Source organism: Lolium rigidum, chromosome 2 (assembly GCF_022539505.1).
Source record: "Lolium rigidum isolate FL_2022 chromosome 2, APGP_CSIRO_Lrig_0.1, whole genome shotgun sequence".
Lineage (NCBI taxonomy): Eukaryota > Viridiplantae > Streptophyta > Magnoliopsida > Poales > Poaceae > Lolium > Lolium rigidum.
This window is the reverse complement of record NC_061509.1, coordinates 66132701-66154221: the sequence shown is the minus strand read 5'-3', so window position 1 is coordinate 66154221 and position 21521 is coordinate 66132701. Positions and strand designations below refer to the sequence as shown.

The 21521-nt window shown below is 46.4% G+C and overlaps 2 protein-coding genes across 2 annotated transcripts; one reads left to right on the top strand and one right to left on the bottom strand.

Moving 5' to 3' along the window:
- The first annotated feature begins 6422 nt into the window (after positions 1-6422).
- LOC124689822 (FBD-associated F-box protein At4g13985-like) lies at positions 6423-9562 on the top strand. The gene is made up of 3 exons (XM_047223291.1): positions 6423-7475; positions 8676-8813; positions 8937-9562. Exons 1-3 carry the CDS (start codon positions 6423-6425, stop codon positions 9315-9317), a joined length of 1572 nt encoding a protein of 523 aa, XP_047079247.1. The 3' UTR covers positions 9318-9562.
- A 6174-nt stretch (positions 9563-15736) lies between these two features.
- Positions 15737-18119, bottom strand: LOC124686611. The gene is made up of 8 exons (XM_047220530.1): positions 18040-18119; positions 17805-17934; positions 17529-17710; positions 17145-17429; positions 16970-17028; positions 16831-16867; positions 16649-16720; positions 15737-16517 (listed from the first exon to the last, which is right to left on the bottom strand). The coding sequence occupies exons 1-8, from the start codon at positions 18117-18119 to the stop codon at positions 15752-15754; spliced, it is 1611 nt and encodes a 536-aa protein (XP_047076486.1). The 3' UTR covers positions 15737-15751.
- Positions 18120-21521: the final 3402 nt, after the last annotated feature.

Here is a 21521-nt window from a genome sequence, read left to right as displayed (position 1 = left end):
GTTTCACCTAATACCTGAAGAGGAAGGGTCATAAAACCTCCCTCTGTTGCATGGGGTCTTAGTATGGGTATATATACGGGTGGTGTGAAGAGGAAAATCCAAAACACAACTCTAAAGTGGCACCTTCTACACAACCATGACTACCTCAAAGGAAGATTTCATATGATAGTAGAAAATCGTCACTTCGAGGTCACCGACCCCTGCCGCTATCACCACAACCTGATTCCCCTTGTTTTATGGGATCCTATTATGGGTGGTGTGAACGACAAATACCATCACACAACTTTGGATTAGCCTTCATTCGCAAGAATGACTACCTTCAAAGAAAAAACGCAATTATAGAGCAAAACTTCCACTTCGCGGCCACCAAACCAAATCTAGCAAAACTTAACCTCTTTTGGGGTTTTTAATGTTACTCGGACCTACTCTAACACAAAAAAGAGAAGATTCACATGGAATCACTACTTTGGAATGAAATATAGGGAGTAGATGTCGTGGGGCTTATGGAATAATTAAGGTTTCACCTAATACCTGAAGAGGAAGGGTCGTAAAACCTCCCTCGCATGGGGTCTTAGTATGGATATATATAAGGGTGGTGTGAAGATGAAAATCCAAATCCAATACACAACTCTAAAATGGCACCTTCTTCACAACCATGCCTAGCTCAAAGGAAGATTTCATATGATAGTAGAAAATCGTCACTTCGAGGTCACCGACCCAAATCTTATAAGAGGGTTTTCATGTTCCTTGGACCCACGCTTACACAACCAAAGAGAAGAGTAGCATGGAATTACCACTTTGGAAGGAAAGGTGCGGGTAGACGTCGCGAGTCCCACGAAACAGGGTTCGCTTGAAACCAAGAGAGGAAAGTTCAAAATCCCCACCTGTCTTGCGTGGGACCCTATTATGGGTATATAACGATGGTGTGAAGATTAAAAGCCAATAGACATTTATGAAGTGGCACCTCGTTGCAAACATGAGTACCCAGAAGGAAGATTTCAAACTTACAGTACAAAAGGTATATAAAGTTGGTGTGAAGGTTTAAAGCCAATAGACACCTATGAAGTGGCACATCCTTGCAAACATGAGTACCCAAAAGAAAGATTTCAAACTTGTGGTACAAAATTTTCACTTCGTGGCTACCGACCCAACTCTTGTAAGCACTTGGCCTCTTTTTGGAGGTTCTATGTTCCTTGTGCACACAATAACACAAAAAAAAAGATTCACATGGTCACCATTCCGGATCGAAAGCTAGTTGGTAGACGTCGCTGGCCCCACGGATCGTAAACCCTCCCCCGTTGAATGAGGTCTTATTGTGGTATATAGGCGTGGTGTGAAGAGGAAAATCGGATACACAACTCCGAGGTGGCACCTCCATCACAAGCATGATTACCTCATAGGAAGACTTGGAACTTATAGAGTTATAGTGTATGCAAACCGCCCACTTATATTGCATGCAATACTCCCTCCATTTTTATTAAGTTTGCAATAGACTTTATACTCTAAGTATGAATATATTTTAGTAAATATTTGGTCAAAATTCACAAAGTTTGACTTTGACAATCCGAGGAAAAAACGCAGACTGGCCAAAACGCAGCGGCAGGAAAAAAAAAGAGAAAAGGAGAAAAGGGAAAAGAGAAAGGAAAAAAGAAAAAAGAAGTGAGGAAAAAAGAAAACGCAGCGGCACCCCGTCGTCTCCCTTGATGATCCCCAATGTCACGTCTCTCTCTCGTACGCCCCACCCACCTCGAACCCGCGGCCGCCGCCGGCATTCCTCCCAGCCGCATGACCCTCCTTACCCGTGCCTCCATTCGTGCATCGACGAAGCAAGAGGCGGCTCACCTTCTGCAACGCGTGGAGGGCGACGACGCTCCGACGGAACGGCTTCGGCGCTGCGCCGGACCTGGACGTCCCCTCCTCCAGTCCTCCCTCCACTCCCAGTTCCAAGGCCGCCGCTCTCCCGATTAGGGTCTACGCCGCCGGCCCATCCTTGCAGATGCGAGGGCGCCTCCGCCCAGAAACTATTCCGGCGCGGCGCCCCGTCGAGTTCGCATGCCCGCGTCGCTTGCGGGGCCGAGGCATTGCGTTGCAGATGCCTGCACGCTGGCGACACTCTGCCGGCCACCAGGACGCCACGGCGCCGACGCGAGCAACGGAGGTCCAGTGGGGCGCGTCCACGTTGTGCAGGAGGTGGGGCTGCTCGTCCCAAGCCGCCATCAAGGATTCTAGTCCCAAAGGTTGCTTCCACTTCCTGCGTCTCTCCTATTGAGAAAAAAAAATGCATCTTTGTTAATTGTAGGCAAGGTAGATCGATGTAGTAGTTCTGTATTGTTTGGAAATTATGTTGTGTACTTAGGTGATTACAGCAGCTCACTTAGTGTTATATCTTTCGGTCTAAGCAAAAGAAATTTCACTGTTTGATGCATGATAGAATCTTTGATGCTGTTCTTTACATTGCAGCAATCAAAAATATAAATCTTGAGATTCTGAGGTGTTGGTTTCTGGTGAAAATTGAACCGTTTATTGAAACTGTAGGATGTCCGACTTGTTTGAAAGCGAAAACTGAAGAGTAATGCATTTAGTTATGATATATATTAATTTCTTACACTATAGAAAGATAGAACCTGTGAATTCAATGGAATGTGGTATAAATCCATTAGTACAATACGTGTATGTGAGTTTCTGGAAGAGTTTTAGTTATGATGTCAGGTTTTGGATTGCTATTCCAAAAGAGCTTCTTCAGATTTATTTGAGTGGGATTTTTTGATGTTTACATTTGCTTATTCACCTTATTGCAGTCTGAGAAGACTGATCTTTTGAATCCATGGATGTTGAAGCTCTTACGAAGATGAACAAGAACAAGAAGCTTGTCAAAGAAGTATCATGCTTTCTTAGTCTCGGAGGCTGTTATGAAGCAGATTCCCTGTCTCCTCGGTCCTTGTCTCAACAAGGCAGGCAAGTGCTCTGCTGTGTCATATGTTAGTTGCTTGTGTCTCAGCCGGGTTGATTTACTTGTTGACTTCTCGTCGCTAGGAGTTAGAACAACCTTTTGTTCTCAGCTGGTTATGTCGCCTGCAGGCGTTCATATGACAAGGAATTTACCTCGGCGCCGCTGTCGATATTGGCATCCAAAGGTATTTTCTTTGCCCCGCACTCGAGTCGGTTGCTGCATTTGTTTTCATATATAGTGTAGAAACATATAGATGTGAGAATTTGTTCTCAATTGTGATTTGATTTTCCTCATGTCAGGTTGCTGTTCCGGTGGTGGAGCTGTTCACCGGAGCTGCTGCCGGCGTCCACGTCGCTGACCTGCTGCTTCTGCCTGGTCAGCGATCTCCTCCTCCATGCATCTTTTAAGAAATGTTTCTTTTCCTGCTGATTGGATCTTTAGGCAGTAGAGTATGCATGCAGGTATGGATGAAACTTTTTTCAGTCAATGAAAACTAGTTGTGCGCTTAGGCAATAGATTGATGGGCAATAGTATGTGCTCTGTTTTGTTAATTGTTTCCTGCTCATCATCCATAGACAGCACTGAAATCTTGCATTTTTTCCAGGTTCAAATCATTTTGGAGAAGGATCTGAAAGGCGGGAAGTGGGTGTACTGGGATGCGCTATCGGTGGGGAACCAGGAGGAGGAGGCGCGGGAGCGGACGTCATAGGCAACATCCACGATTGCCGTGGGGAGGTGCTCCGGTTGCTGCGGATTGACTACGAGGCCTCCGTCAAGAGCCTGGTAGGTATGTGTTGAGGCATGTATTTCACATGCAGTTTTTGAATAGAATGAGTGATGGCCCGAGTCAGAAAATAGTGCTGGGGCATTTGTTGGTTTATTTGCTGCTGTGAGTGTCGATTATGTTATCGAGGATTATTTTGCCGAGAGATTTGACATCTAGTGCAAATTTTCCTTGAGTTCGATGCTTGGAATCAATTTATTCAATGTGATTTGAATATGTATGGTGGTGTCCACGTCCTGGCCTATTTTTTGCTGTTGCTGATGGTTGTAGTTTCCATTTACTGATTATTTGTTTCCTGGCATTAGTTTTGCTGATGCTAGGGATGTCCTGGTATTACTTTTTGCTCTTGGTAATGCTAGATTTCTGTTGGAATAAAAATTCCTTTCAAAATGGTTGAGCATGCATTTGATCTGGGTAGCAAGCTGCTGGTATTCTCTTGGGTTGTATCGTCTTACAAATTGGTTGCTTTGCTGACCAATATATTTGTTCTTGCTCCAGGATAACAAGGAGCACTAAACGAGAGGGATGGCCTTCTTCTTCGACTCCATTTGGTTGGGTGAGTTTTGGTTCTCCCTTCCCTGGTCTGCATGCCCCGTGATACCATGGCCACGGAACCATGGTTGCTGTTCATGCTAAGATGCTCTGTTGACTGTCATGAGCTGTTATTATTTTGGGCAAACATATTTGCTCCTCTGTGTGTTTTCTATTTCACGAGCCAAGCAGCTCCTGTTTTGGACTTGATGGCCTTATACCCCTGCATGCAGTGTTAAGAGATCCGGGATCATGTTTTGCTTTGCTGATATGTAATTAGGCTAGATCATCAATGTGGCTGGCTGTAGTTAAGAAGCTGTGTTAGAAGTGTTGTTGCCGCTGCATAAGATAAGATGGATGAACTCTGTTTTTGCCTCTTCATTGATGCGTAGCCGTGTTGCCTGCTACTTGTTGGAAATGTTAATAGCTTAATAAGAAAGGAATGTTGAGGACTTGGTTTAGCTGACTTTGAAACCATGTTTTTGCCTTCAGGTATACGTAAAGTGAGAAAGAAAGGAGATGAAGAAGACAGAGGAAAGGACTAGATAGCTAGCTATGTCATTTTGCTCTGATAATGGTGAGTAGTAGTAGTAGTCGAGATAATGTTTGTAGGAATGAGCAGCAGGTTTCGTATGCCACGTTTGTGGTATTTGTTGCTGTAAATGCAGTCTGCTTCCGCCGGCCTGCGACTCCTCCATCCGGCGCCGCCGTCTCCGTCGTCGACCTCAAATCCTCCGACGACGGCCTGTACAAGCCGTCCCCGCCTCGCACCAGTGGCCGGTGGGGAGACGCCGGCCAAGGCAGCAGCCAGGCGCCGCCGCAGTTCGACAACGACGGCTCCGACGACGATGGCGGCGACGACGACATGGACTACACGGTCCGCCATTTCGGCATGTAGAGCGCCGTGTTTTAATATTTACAGTTGTATTCCCCTAGCCGAATTCGAAATATAGTCGAATTCGGCCTCTATGTATAGAAAGGATTGCTCCTTCTCAAAGGCGCACGTGTATCTCGTGTAACTTTGGACGGTTGAGCTCAGGCTCTAGGACCAACCCTTGACATCATTTGGCCTATGTTGGATTGGTGCTGCAGAATGCTAGACAAAGCACCAACATATAGCATTCTTTGACTTTGTTTGGGAGGAGCGAATGTTTTGCCCAGATGATAGGAAAATTTTAAAGAGGTAAGCTTTTCCGACTTTTCTGGAAATCAATATGCGGGGGATGGATGACTCAAAGGACACATCTTGTGGAGATTGATACATTTTGAGTTTTAATTGGTTTTGATTGAAAAAAAAGTTGCTCATTTTCAAAGGCATCGGGGGATCACGTGTAACTTTGGACGGTTGAGCACACGCCTAATATCAAGTTATGAACCCTCGACATCCTTTGACCTATCGTGGGTTGGTGGGACACACACCAGTTTATTTGTGATGAAATAAAGGGAGAGGGAGAGAGACATGTGCCGTTTTCTTGTCCGTTCTGGCACGTATATACATTCGTCTTTTCACAAAGATGCGCGTGTACGTGCTGAGTTAAGCTGGCGTTGTTAAGTGCATGCAAAAAAAAAAAGGCCAGTGAAACGAAGTGAGCTAGCCCAACCAAATTTGTTGCTCCGTATCCTCTCTGACTAATTAGGTAATAATCAGCCAGCCCACTGCTCTAGGTAATAATCAGCCAGAAACGTTGGGGCAAAAGAAAGAAGAAAATGGTTGTGATTGGGTTTGCACGCCCATACGTGCGCGTGAGGAAAAGCAGCTGTCCATGCGCGCGCGTTGGAGCCAGGCAAGGAACGATTGGATTGGATTAATTAATAATCGAGCGAAGGAAGTGGTTTCATTGGCAGGAGTAAAGAGCTGCAGGAAATTAAGCCAAGAGGCGGTGCTTGTTTAAAATTTCGGCTAGCTAGTGATGAAAAGAGAGAGAGAGAGCAGGCGAGAGACGAGCGAGCGAATGAAGTGCGTCATTGAATGCAGCTAGCGGTGGAATCGAAAAGCCAGCAGTCAGTTGACTCGTCCGACTCTTGGTGCGGCGTGCACGTGAATTGACTCGCTCATTCACGTCTCCGCGCCTGACTTCGCCAATCTCCGCGAGCACGCACTGCGTTGCGCTGTCTATGCTAGGCCTATCCTGCACGCTGTCTATGGTCACGATCGCCATGTGGCCAAGCTCCCGCCTCGTCTCTCTCGGCGGGGACGATTCCGCGCTGCCCCCGACGATGCGCCACGGCCTGGCTCCGGACACGCTCACCCCCGCCATGAACCTCGTCCTCAACTTCCTCTACGCCTACCTCCCCCAACCCCCCATCTCCACCGCCGTCTCCCTCTGCTGCGCCGCCCACGACGACAACAGCGCCGACCGGGTCAGCCGCCTCCCCGACGACCTCCTCCGCCGCGTGGTCTCCCTTCTCCCCGCCAAGGACGGCGCCCGCACCACCGCGCTCTCCTCACGCTGGCGCCACCTCTGGCGCTCCACCCCGCTCCTCCTCGTCGACACCCACCTCCTCCCGGGGGGCGACGCGGAGCTTCGGCCCGCCCGCGCCGGCGCAGCCTCGCGCGCCGTCACCGACGCCGTCTCCGCGGCCCTCGAGTCACATCCCGGGCCCTTCCCCTTCGCAAGCCTCACTTGCAGCTTCATGGACCTCGCCGACCGCCGCCAGCTCGCGCGCTGGTTCCAGCTCCTCGCCACCAAGGGCGTCGACGAGCTCGTCTTCCTCAACCGCCCCTGGCCCGTCCCCGGCCTGCCCCTCCCTTCCGCGATCTTCAGCTGCGCATCCCTCCGCCGCCTCTGCATCGGCACCTGGGTGTTTCCGGACACTGCCACCGTCCCGCGCGGCGCGGCCTTCCCCAACCTTCGCGAGGTCCTCCTCGGCTGCACCATCATCGAGGACAAGGACCTGGAGTTCGTGCTTGCCGTGAGCCCCGTGCTGGAGATGCTCGCCGTCGTCGGAAGCCAGACCCAGCTGCACGCTCGTCTCGCCAGCCGCAGCATAAGGTGCGCGCAGTTCTGCTTGTCCATCCTCGAGGAAGTCGCCGTGGTGGATGCCCCTAGCCTGGAGAGGCTCTTCCTCTGGAGAAATTTTAGCCAGCGCCGCCGCCGCGTCAGCAAATTCAGCACCATACTCAAGATTGCCCATGCCCCTAACCTGCTTATTCTCGGATACCTGGAACCAGGAGTGCACATGCTGCAGATCGGCAACACCATCATCAAGGTATGCACATCACCATATCAACTTATTTCTCAGATTGCATTTTCCTTATTTTTGTGATAAGGAATTATGGACTGACAGTGATATGTAGTCAAATGCTGGCATCATTGTTCAATTTACTTTACTCAGCCAATTTGTACTCCAATTTGAGTATACATGGCTGCTTGTTTAGGATTTCGAACATTTGGCAGTCATATTGTTTGTCTTAGTATGACACTGACATGGGCAGGTGGTTGAAACTTCTTGGAACAATATATCATTTACAATGAGCCTTATGTGATATCCATTTTGCCATCCACTTGTTGATGATTTGCAGTTACATAAGTCAGGCTTCCATGTCCCGATTTACACTTGAATAATGTCAATAAATTGGATGAGTCTTTGTCCTTCTTCACTCCTTCCTGCCGGTTGAAAATTTGCATGATTAATTGATCTCCAGCTATCCATTTGAATTAAATTTTCAGTCACATGTGCCCTATATAATCTTTTCGTTTCATGAGGTGACCTTGCTTTTCATGGTCCTAGGGGCAAACTAATGTGTTACTTTTAAACCTCTGGTATCCAATCAGTAGGATGAAATGAGGATTTTGATTCTGTTGGAATACACATATATAGGGCCCTTTTATGTTTTAAGGTAATTCACTAGCCTCTTAGTAGGTAAGAGGATTATTTGATCTTAGCCATTTCTATTTCTAGCATGTTTCAGCACTGATTCTATGAATTATGGATTTTTTTAATGGATTTAGTTATCCCTTTCCATATATTAGCGTTCCACTCAATGACTTCCATAAGGACCTGGTGACTTCTCTTGTCTTTTATCACAATATATTTGCTCAAGTGTAAATAACATAAATCTCTATCATTTGGGTGCATTTTTCTTCGATCTATGTTGCCTAGTTCCTGCTGGTAATCTAGGTTATGTTTACACTATCTCTACCTATTCTTAGGAAGCACTCAAAGTGAAAAAGTACAATATGTTCTTTAAATTAGCATACAGTATCTGTATATGTATTACTTTTTATATAGATAAATATTTGGTAGCATTGAAGCTGAATATATAGCGAAGATGTCAAAAAGCATTATATATATATATATAGTTTATATCTTATGGTAACTCGGCAAATACCGCTTCGGAGTTTTAGAAAATTGAACAGCAATCATATGTGAACTGTGATTGATTTGTGCTCTTTCTGTGCATCATAGGCTGGAACAAAGGCAAGCACACGCACCACTGTCTCAAGCGTCCAGATGTTGGCCTTGCACCTGCAGTTCGAAGTGTACGATCAAGTCAAGATGCTTCCCAGTTTCCTCAGATGCTTTCCTAGCATCGAGACACTGATTGTCGAGGTAACCCTCTGGCTTCCCTTTATTTGGCATTTGGATTATCATCACTACAGTAAATCAGATTGCTTCTGTACAATCACCAAAATGTGCAGCTTAACTGTTTGCTGACTTAAATTGTAGTCTGAAGAAACTCTTGAACCCAGTAGCAACCTTGGTCTCAAATTCTGGAAGGACATAATTCCTATTGACTGTGTCAAGTCGCACCTCAAAATTTTGTATCTCCGCGAGCTTCAAGGGACAAAGAATGAGTTTGATTTCCTCATGTTCATCGCGGAGAATGCACAGAAGTTGGAGAAGATGTTCATTGTGTTAAAAAATGTCCTAAGTTACACTTCGAGGGAAGCGGTGGCTACCGAACTGAACGCTCTTGACTCTGCTAATTGGGCTAGCGGGTCCTGCAAAACGCTATTCAAGTTCAGTAGAGCTCATGGAGGAGGCAGTGCTTGGAACCTCAAAACGGGATCAGATTTCTCTTGTCCTGATCCTTTTTGCTGCGTATGAACTCAAATGTGTCAGGATATTTCAAATCTCAAGATTCCAGTGGAAGTGGTGAGTGTTATGTTGCAGTATGTATTAAGTGCAATGGTATCGACTCTTGGAGTGTGATATCTAAAGACTGGATAGAGTTAGCTGAGTTTTACTTCTACTGGCATCAGTAGTTTTATTTGCTCAAGTCGTATGTTAGTAGTATTCTGTTAAGAGTCTACCTTCATCCCTGCACTTGCTGCTATTTGAATGATTACTGATATCTACAACCTCATGATTGCTTCGGTGATATTACTGATCAAAATCTCAAAAAGCATGTATGCCGACTCTGGTAGCAGTGACAGGGAACTAGACATTTCTATTCTGGCCTATTATGTTGCTTACTGTAACATTTTTCCAAACATATTTTTCTTGATGCAAGCAAGTTACAAGAGGGAGGATATCTCCTTTGTCCAGTTAATCAGTGGACATGGTTTTTTTTTTTTGCAAACATGTGGAACTTTTGAATAAGTTGGAACCGTTACAACAAAACCTAGGTTTATATATTGATCACTGATTGACTTGTTTCTGCGTGGATGACTGTGAACCGAGACCTCCAACCAATAGAAGAGGATGCTCACCTGAACTTATACTATTATGCAGGCTCTTACAAAAATTATTGCAAAATACTCCCTCGGTTCTCTTTTAATTGACTCGAATTGTACTAAATTCGAGTCAATTAAAAAAGAATGGAGGGAGTAGCTCCTGCCAGTAGTATATGTGTCTGCTGTGGCCTTCAGCTGTAGAATTATCTGGATTTTTTTCCAAGTGAAACTCACATGGATCAGTCTAATGTAAGCAGCGGTCCCTTCATGGCAAATATGCCCATTATTTTCATATAAAATCATTCAAATCAAAGAGGCCCTTAATGCTGGAGCGTCTCATTTCACCTGGAGTCATTAGCTTTGGGTGTTGTGATTTTTTCTCCACTTCATCGGATTCACTATTTGGCCACTCGAACTTGATGATCTTTGCTGCTTTTTTATGTTTTCCTACGATGAACATTTTTTTGTTCGAATATTTATCCTGAATCGTGTACTTATCGACTGGATTAGGTTGGCTGTGAGACTGGTTACCCCAACCAAGCAACTCCTGGAATTTGTTGACCTACAGACAGCTCCCTTGGCTTCAAAATAATTAGTGTTCTATATCAATCCTAAGTCAAATTTCTCTAAGTGGCCCAGATTTAAACAAAAACTTGTCGATGTTGTAGATTATTCTATAACTTAATCAAAACATGCTTACCTAGGATATCAATTATTTTGGAACGGAGGAAGTACATTTCTTTTGTCAGGTTATATCTGCCAGGATACATGGAAGTGTACTAGCAATATTTACTACTCCTCTAGCTCTACATTCTTCGCCAATTCAATGTTCCTACTTGAAGTTCCCATCGACCAAAATCTGGGTTTTCTTAGACAACATGATTTTCGCGTCAAAGTTACTTCTTAAGAGAATGGCCCCCATACCCACTTGCTAGCTTTGTTTATCTTCATCGGAAATTGACTTGGTTTTGAAAGAAATGTTCTTTCTTAAATAGGTCATGTATCTTGTGTAGAACCTTTGGACGGCTGAGCTCACACCCCGAAGATCAACTCCGTATAGCCTTTGACCTCTCCTGAATTGGTTGGATGAAATGTTTTTTATGGCGGGGAAAGGACTAAGGGTCAACATAGTGTTCTTTGATTCTGTTTGGAAGGGGCGAAACTGCCATGTTTTCTCTAGAAAACAGCAAACTTACAAGTAGGTAGCTTACCTTCCTAATGTGGAAATTAACTAATGGGCTATTGACAACGCACATCATATATCTGCTGGGTGATTGATCCAGAAACATTGAAAGGTTGCCTATTGGTGAGGGGGTGATTGATCCATTTTCTGGTAACTGGGTTCATAGAAAGGATTGCTTGTTCTCAAAGGCGTCTTGGATCTTGTGTACCTTTGGATAGTTGAGCTACGGCTCAAGATCATTCCCTGGCATCCTTGGACAAATCTTAGAATGTAAGCACTTGACATATATCTTTTAGGGATTAATCCATTTTAAGTTTTATTCGGTCTTCATAGAAAGGATTGCTCGTTCTCAAATGCGTTCATATATCTCGTTTAACTTTGGACGGTTGAGCTCACGCTCTAAGGCCAACCCTTGCCATCCTTTCGCCTATGTTGGAATGGTGGGCAGAATGCTAGACAAAGCACCAACGTATAGCATTCTTTGACTTTGTGTGGGAGGAGCAAATGTTTTGCCAAGATATTAGGAAAATTTTAAAGAGGTAGCTTTCCCGATTTTTGTGGAAATCAATATTTCAGTTTTAATTGGTTTTGATTGAAGAAAGAAATTTGCTCGTTTTCAAAGGCGTTGAGGGATCTTGTGTAACTTTAGACGGTTGAGCACACGCCCAATATCAAGTTATCAACCCTCGACATCCTTTGACCTATCGTGGGTTGGTGGGACACACACCAGTTTAGGTGGGAAAAAGCGACCAAACACCAACACGGTGTTCTTTGCCGCTTTTCAGAAGGAGCGAAACCGCCGTCTTTTCTCCGGAAAATGGCAAACTTACAAGGAGGTAGCTTACGTGGCAATTGTGGAATTAATTCCCAAGATAAGGAACCACTCGGAACACATATCTTTCTTTAGATTGATCTGTTTTGTGTTTTATAATTGGTTTTCGCAGGTTATTTTGACATTGTTTATTGATTGAACGAATAGGTACTAGGTAGTGCTCTCGCAGTTTGCTTAGTTATTTGATCATTTCATACAGCCTTCCCTACCATATATGTAGACTTCTGCATTTCCGTTCCATATTTTTGAATGCAAAACCAATGAACCATAACATCTTATTCAGAACATCAATCGGCAGTTCAGCACTCTAAAGTTCCCAGTCCTTCTAGATCGAACTAATTGAGCCAAATCAGGCACTACCCAGTAGAGAGGCTACTACACAATGCTAGTACCTTTTTTTCTGCTCATGGATGGTCATGTATATATACAACATGATCCGATTACAAGAATACCATCAGATCACTTAATTTATGGCCATGTAAACATCCTCTGTACCAACTCACCCGTCCATGATCCGGAGCCTGGAAGGCGCCGGCTCAAACCCCTTGACCCTACCGATCACATTCTGCCTCGACGTCCGTGCCACACGCGCGAGAAATGCCCGCGCGGCGGCGGCGGCCGCCGCCGTCTCCTTCTTCTCTTCCGCTGCCGCGTCTTCCTTCGCCGCCTGATCCGCTCCCGACGTCGGCGTGATCGCCGCCCTCGGCCGGTGGAGCATGCACCGGAACGAGCCCGGGTGCGTCGTCGGCGCGCACAGGCAGTACCTGGCCGGCTTGACGGCGGACTTGGGGCACGAGGAAGGAGAAGAGGAGTTCACGGTGGCCATGGGTGGGGGCGCTACTGGAGCTGTTAGTTGGGGTAACGAGTATAAGTAATTCTGTCCGAGATTCTAATGGTGTGTTGTGTGTATGAAGATGCGTTTATCCATCTATCGATCACTCGCTTGTGTGCATGCATGGCGTGAACTCTTGTTGTGGAGCGCAACCGCCTCCTTGTTTGGAGGCGTAGATGGATGAGAGGGTGAACAGAAAAGGGGTGCGCGATCCTAGAAACATGGTGTCCTTTTTATCCAGAGTTCCAAACCCAAGGCCGGACGCGAACAAATCAGAACGGGCGGGGCCAAAATGCACTGAGTAGGACAGATGAATCGTGCACATAACCCTTGTCTCGTAGAAGATTGTGTGGCTTATACAATCTTGCTGCTGAAGATCAGACAATGTCCCTTAGCTACGTTATTTTATTTTATTTTGAAATCGGTGGAACTCTATCCATTTTAAGAAGATTATTATCTAGTTAATTAGCATAGCGAAGAACCGGACTAAAACCTTCAAAACACACCGGCACCACCGACCAATCTGCCTGCCAAAAAAACCCTCTACATGTTCAACGACAAGAAATCATCTGGATCCGCAGAAAGCCCGCATCGGCATATGTGAAACACTCGTCCATTCGCGTCAATAACCAATCAGCTATGCTTTCGATGTCAAGTGAGGATGAGGAAATATGCAAGATTCACGCCAAAGAGGATCCATGCAACTTGACCACCAATGGCTCGTCGTCACCGCCTCGAGCCCTAGATAATGCAACAACATCTCCAACAGGGTAAAATATCCTCGCAGACGCATTGGGTACCTGACTACCAAAACATCGTCGCAACCCGAGCATTGCTCAACACCATCATCTTTGCCACGCAAGCTGCCAACGACAACCGCTAGACCCACAAGCCACAAACCATCAAACTAGCCATTTGGGGTCCTGCTCCAAATACGAATGCATTTAAGAAGGAAAATGGCACAAAAAGGACATCACTATCCAATCCAAGATAGTGGATGACACCACAAGCAACCTCCCCGAGGAAGTGAGGAGGTAAGAGGGCCCCACCTTTTCACATATCTCTAAGGTATAGCCAACGGGTAGCCCCAACATGCTTCCCCGCAGGTCCACGTAGGCTCGGATGAAAGGTCAAGCATAAAGCTACCGCACCATTTGCGTTACTGTAGCTTTCAAAAGAGGCGAGATATTCAGGAAACTATGTTGGTTGCCGGTTTATGGTAAAAGAGATGACCTCATCCATCCAAATCTATGTGGCTGACGTGGGGAGAGGCCTCATCTATCCAAAAATATAAGCAGTATGCATATGACACCATTAATAAGTGTACTTTAGCATATTAAAGCGAATTATCAATCCCCAAAAGTTTCCCATAGTTCTTTTACCAAACTAGGTTTGGATGGATAATCCCAATATATCACTTAAAAACTTCTTATAGTTGTCTAGATACAAACAAAACTCTTCACATCAGTAGTGCATTAGGACAAATAAATTTGAAGAGATTCATCGAGTAAATTATGTAAAATTGGGGGATTCCTTAAATCCCCTTCCATCCTCAGACCTCTTCGGAGAAAATGCGAGGGAAGTAAATAAGGGCCCAAGCTTCCCCCAAGATCTGATGTAGTATATTTTAGTTTTACTTGATTGAATTCTTTCTAACCAATTTTGACAATAAATAGCTCGATCACAGCAGAAAACTGTAGATGCCCCCCCCCCCCATTTCAGACAAACTCAAACACTTGACCCAAAAATAAATGGATCGATTTTTGAGAAATCAAATTCAGTCTTGGCTTTCCTATTTTGAAAATAAAAATAGAAAAATAGGAGAAAAAAATGAAAGAAAACATGATCCCAGGCGGATACTTGGCATGTTCCCCCTCGCCCAGGCCCATCGCAAGGAAAGCGAAAACCTAGATTTGCTTTATCGGGTATCAAACGGGAACTGCGAGCAAATAAAACACCTTTCAAAAGTATTAATACAGTCACATGTCCATAACCGTGCATGAATTGAGCTATGTTAAAAGAAAGACTATTTAAAAACTAGTCAATTCAATGATGAGGCTCCATGGATTCACCTATATAGGCTACTGCTAATGTTGCAAAAATAAGAGAGGGGGGAGCGCGAGGCGCAGATTTTTCGGAATACTTTCACCGTGAATGGTGATTGAATGGGCATTCTACATAAAATCTCTCATTTCCAACACGAATAGATTTTGTTTTTGAATTTTAAAATAAAGGTTCTTGTCTAGTGGGAACGATGATTTTTTTTAGACTCCGGTACCAACAAGTATAATCCCCCAGAACTAGGTTTTGTTTCCACAACCAATCAATGCGGCCTCGTAGGACAGCTTTTGCTAACTCGACTACCCTTCATCAGTAAGTACATGGTGGTTTTTTTAAAAACTAAATGGGTATACATAACCCTGTATAAAACCCGTATGAACAAACTTATCTCTACGAACATGTAGCATATATATGTAAGAGTAGTATGTTTGTACGCCGTTGTCTCGTCGACGGTAAATTCCCGAGCGATGGTGGTCGTGGCCGACGGTCAGGAGACACGGCAAGCCGGGTGCTTGCCAACCACGAGGCGGTGCAGGCCTACACGAGCCTGGGCAAGGCCTTGCAGGTGCGTGCCGGCAGAGGTGACGACGGCTTGCAGGCAAGACTGCGGCTCGGTGTGTCTCGAGACTAGGCAGATTATATGTCTCCGATGCTAGCCGGACTGTCTGTCTTCCTTTTTGACAGTGTCGTTGGACACGCGCCAGACTATTTGGCGTCCTCTTAGCCGGATAGCAGGTGTTTCTTCCTGCGCCGAACTGTTTTGCACCAACGAGTAACGACCAGACTGCCTCGTGCATGCCCATATATGGGTATACTGGGTTCAGAATTTCAGATATAAGCTTAAATGAGCAAGCATCTCGAGTTTGAATTAGCACTTTGCTACCATATCAACAGCAGGCTACAAGCATACCCTGGAAGGGGATACTAACATGACATCTGACTAAACTGAGACGACGCTCACATGGACGGCCTCCTCGGGCTGTAGAGGAGCGCCTTCTCCTCCACGGGGTACCCGTGCCTGTACATGGGCGGTGCCGGGGCGACGTGCTCCATCTCCCTGGCGTCGCTCCTCTTCCGCCTCTCCCTCGAGTGCACGACCCACAGCAGCACGGAGAGCAGCACGGCAACCGCGACGGCGAGGAGGCCCCGGTACACCTGCTCGCTGTACATGCCGAGGCCGGGGCAGTGATCCTTGCCGACGGCCTGGAACGCGCGGCGCACGAAGGTGCAGTCGGCCAGGTCGGTCAGCACCGGCCCGTACCGGGAAAGCCCGTAGCTCACGTTGGCGGCGCCGACCATCTGCTCGAGCATCGACGGCGTCACGCGCCCCATGGTGGCGCACACCTGCCCCGACCCGTCGGTCTTGCACACGTGTGTCCCCCAAGCTTGCCGCGCGGCGTCCGGGCCGATGACCTCGCCGGGGGCGCATGCGCGGTCGCGCAGGTCCGGCGTGAACGGGTTGCAGAGCAGCGGGACGGGCGGGCCGGACTGGTTGTAGTTGAGCGGCGGCGAGGACGGCGCCGCCATCGGGAAGTCGGCGTTGGAGACGTTGGAGATGAGGCCGTTCAGCACGGCGACGAGGCGGTAGTTCACCTCCTTGCCCCGGCTCAGCGCCTCCGTCGCCGCGGCCGTGTCAACGCACGGCAGGATGTCGTCCAGCGCCGTGTGCTCCTGCGGGTGCCGCACCCACTCTCCCATCGCCTCGCACGTGTCCCCAACCACGCTGTCGGACATGAACGAGCTACCATATTACGACGGTTCATAGTACTTAATTCAGTCTGCTTTCTGCTCTGTACCGCAACTGAACAAGGGTAATCGCTTGTAAGCAACAGGTAGCAGATGTGAGAAGCTTACTTGTGCAGGAGGAGGAAAGTACCGCACAGCACGAACGTTGCCGCCACCATAATCCACGCAAGAAACACCAACCTGCAGACAGTCGGTCAGTTGTAGCTTAACACCCAAGTCTCCAACAGCATGCAGCTATATTGGATTAGATTAACAATGTCGTATGATTCTGCTAGTGTTTTCACGCTTACACGTAGACCAGCGACTCCAATCCACACGCCGACAATACTGCGAGAAATGATCAAGCAAATGAAAGATCATCAGGTTATTTTTCAGATCGGTGAAGTGGTTAATTGTAGAAGAAGTTCAAAAATGGTAACAGGTGCTCACCAAGACCAGCAAAGGCAAGGATTAGCATCCCGGCTGCAAGAACAATCAGAATCTTCCTTCTGCGATGCGTTGACAAATTTGATTAGCATCTATCGGTAGTTTTCAAAGGGAAAAGTCTAATGAGTAATGAGGAACAAACGAGTAATACTCCACTAATGTTTTAGCAGTAACGTACATTGTGTCCAGGGCGTCTCGGATCTTGGCGGAGTTGCTGGCGGTGCGGGCGGCGAGCACGTCGGAGGCAGAGCCCACCTTGCGCACCACGTCGTCGATCCTCCCCTTGAGGTCGTCGGGCAGCGAGACGGGCCCCACGCCGGCCGCCTTCGCCGCCACCAAATACCCCGTGAAGGTGCGCAGGTTGTCGACCGTGTCGCCGGACTGCTTCACCACGTAGTCCACCGTCGCCGACGTGCTGCCGTGGAACCGGCCCTGCCCGTCGTACAGGATGGCGCACCCCACGCTGCAACAACAAGGGGTGAATGGTTAGGAGAGCGACGGCGGTGGTTGCGGGAGACGAAACGGCTGCGATCCAGGTGATCGGTGACGGGGGGAATTTTACACGGCGGCGGCGGTGAAGAGGAGCAGGAGCGCGAACGAGATGACCAGGCCCGCGCGGGAGTAGGATGTGCTGCGGCTCGGGCAGCAGCAGTAGCAGCAGCCGGCGAGGAAGAGCGCGGCGCCGAACACCGCGAACCAGATTCCGGCCGCCGCGAACACCGGCGCCGCGCTGAAGCCGACCGACTGCAGATCGCGCCGCGGAAAACGGGAACAAAATTCAGGAACCGGGATGCATACAGAGAAAATGTGATTTTGCAGATCATAGATGAGAACTCACCGCCCAGTAGTGCTCGTTGCTGATGTTCCAGCCGCCGGTGTAGTAGCTCAGCCCGGCGAGAGGGTCCTTCCGGTGCGTCCGCGCCGCCGCGAGCAGGAACGGCGACTCCGCGCCGGCCGCTGCACATGATCTCTCGACTCGTCAAAAATTCTTCCCACTTTTTTTATTGATAGGAGTATTAAAAAAATCAAGCTGGTGAGCGCGATCCATGGGATGGAAGACAGAACGAGCTTACGCACCTGACGCATGGACGGCGAAGAGGGAGACGAACGCGAGGAAGAAGACGAGGACGAGAGGCGCTCGACGAGACGCCATGATCATGGCATGCGGCGATCGGAGCGGTCTGGTCAATGCGGCGTCAATCTCCCAACCAAGCCTCGGGCTCTCGGCGCAGCTTTGGCCACGAACTCCGGAGGATCTTCTTCAGTTTGTTGTGCGCTTTGAAATCGGGAGATCTGGGCACAAAACAGGGGATCGTGGAAGAAGAAGGGAGCGGAGCGGCCGCACCGGCGTCCGTCTCGCCGAACTATCTTGTGTGTGACGTACCGACGTTGCGTCGCTTCGCAAGAAAAAGGTTGCAGTTCTTGAGCAGCCGCGTAGGCCTAGCTCCGTTCTTTTGGATTTTTATTTGCTCTCCCGTTGGATTCATTTAACCAATTTACTAATCTCACCCCGATTATAGGGGGCGTAGTTGGCAAAAATGAGAATCTAGTGGAAGTAGTATTCATTTCACCTAACTTATGATTCGCTCTAAAATTGTAGTATATGAATTTATAGTGGAAATTTGTACTCCCTGCGTCTAAATTTGAACTAAAACCCCGACGCATGACATGACATGTTCTCATGAATCATGATGAGAAAGGAAGAATGATGAAAATAACAATCACTTTTCATGCTAGACCTGGCCTTTTTCCATATACTCCAAATACAATTACGTTTGATCTTGGAAGTTTGCATACACAGACGGAGTAGGAGTAAACACATCCACCTACCAGGACACCTTGTGACGGCTTGGCAAAATTTGGAAACTTGCACTGAAGAATTAAATGAATCCATTGATATCTCTTGTCCATTCCGAATGCAGAGACGTGGGGAACTGGATCGTCGGCCATGCCTGGATCCTCTAGCGTGCACAAGAAAAATCAGGGAAAACAAAGAAGTGAAGTTCAGGAAAGTACTAGCCTGTTACGTACTGTAATTTATTAACTTACATTATTACTATAAACATTAAGAAATAATCTGAATTTTATTACACCATAACTTTGCCTATATACTGTTACTCTAAATTCATAACATAAATTTGTATTATGCAAAATGATTTATGATATTTTGGGTTTAATTATATGGTTTGGAAGAAGTAAAGTTAGGATACTGTAGCTTCTGTAACTTAGCTTGTTCAAGTTAGAGGGTCCGTTTCTGCCTATGTGAAGGGTCTGAAATGCATATGGATGTGAGCCGTGATAACTGCTTGTGGCTGTTACCTTCCGGGATTTATGAGACATGCTTAAAGCATCTCTAGCAGAGCCCGAAAAAATGCAATCCGAAAAAGTGGTTTTCAGTCTTCCGAAAACGTTGGTTCGTTCGAAATTGGCAGTGGCGCAGAGTAGAAACCGTAAAAATGGAACTGAAAAGCGGAATTTGAAATGGCGCGGGTAAATAAGACGATGATCATAGTTCGACATCAAATTGATGCTCCGATTGAGCATCAAAACATACATTGTTCATAAAATTAAACCTACGTTACTGGTGCACCGACGGGGAGCCGCGGTGCGCGGCTGCACTGGCCGGAGGACGAGCCCTCACCGGCGTTGGCGTACCTGGCGAGCGTCCCTGGGGGCGTGAGCCCCAGTTCGTCCACCGGCGGGCGCTGCGCTTGCGCGCACCCTCCGACCGATTCCATTTGCGCCGCTCCGCTTCGGTGCGGAAGACGGGCGGGCGTGGCGGCGAGTCGCCGCCGCCCAATCCGGCGCCACGGCGTTCGGAGCCTCCACGTGACGACATTGCGTGGCGGTGGGCTCTCTATCGGTGAGTGGGGCGAGGTGGATTGCTCGCCGGAAAAGATGAGTGGCGGCGGCGGAGGGAGAGGAACGGCGGAGGGGAGTAGGGTTTGCGACCCGAACTCCCCTCCGCGAACCCTTTTAATAGGGGCCGTTCGGGGACTTGTTCGGGCCCCTAAACTTATTTTACAGGCCGGCCCATCTTTTTGGTCGCTGATCTGCGACACATTCGGCCCGAACCCGTAAATCCGCCAAAAAGTTTGGTTCCGGCGGGATTTACGGGTTCTGTTAGAGATGCTCTTAGCTTCGTTTGGTTGTTTATTTACTAGCCGGTTTCTATAAGGCTGGCCATAGTGCTAAGTATTATGTAGTAGTATCATGCATATGATACTTGTGTAAGATATTATCTCTATAATGGGTGGTATCATGAAGTAGTATCATAGCTATGCTATATTTATTGCTTTTTAGAATCTCAATGCAAATTTGTGTACAAGATTTATTTGCCATTAACTTTTCTCGTAATATGCGCTATGATACGGTATCCACCTATGTTACTCTAATCTCATCTCTCCTTCTTAATTAGCTGTCACATCAGCATTTTTATGAGACTAATGTGCATGATACTAGCTAAGATACTAGCACTATGGCTAGCCTAACAAAATCTTTCTGAACGAGCATGTGAAATTAGCACTTCTTGTGTTTATTGTTAGTTCACATTTTAAATTTAGTCAAAGTTATATTTATAAAAGTTAATTAATTATTTAGGAAAAATATTCTACTAGTGCAACTGGCAACTTGATTGTAGGCTCACATGTTAATTTATTGGTGTTTTACTTTTTTCTGTTTTATTGGATTATTGGATAGGTGATTTATGCATCAACCTACAGTGATTTGTGAGCCGTAATAAGTTATACCTTTGTTCGGAGATTTCTTTTAATAATTTAAATAAAAGATGTACGCATCTCCTCGATGTAGAGGCTAGGTCACATCCCCATTTTTGAAAATATCAACATATCGTATAAAACCCTATGGTATTAAAATCATCATAAAGTATATTTTCATATACTATAATTTTAATACTATAAATGTTAATATTTCTTTTCAATTTTTTGTCAAAGTTTATAAAGTTTTAAATTTTACTAACTCCACAATGCCAAATAAAGTTGTAAAATGATGTATGTAAACTTCTTGAGATCCAATGTGTTGGTTTAAGCCATCAGTTTTAGCCTTGCACGCGTATAAGCCTCTCGATTTATAGGCGCGCGGCGGCTGTCTCGCGGGACACAAATCACATATTTTGATACTCCCTCGATACAGGTCATTAGGTTGATACGGTAGTCTAAAAAGGAAATTAACCATAAATCTGGTCAATGAAATATAAATAAATGTAACAAAATTACACCATTGATCGAAAGCAATTCTTGAATGTGAATCCAATGCTATAATTTTGGGCATATAATTAAGATTTTCTTAAACCAAACTTATGGTTAAACTTTTCGTTAGACTACATGTCTGACATAATAAACTGGCATGGAGGTCGTGAAGTCGTGAACCAAACAACAAGAGAGATGATGAAAAAAAAAAGAGAGAAATATATAAACAACAAGATATCGGTTGACTCTCCCTACACCAACAGCGGATCATGCGTAGTAGTACCACGTATGTGGTCGCAGGTAGTGTTGAATATATAAGCAAATATCCATATGAAATAATCCATAGA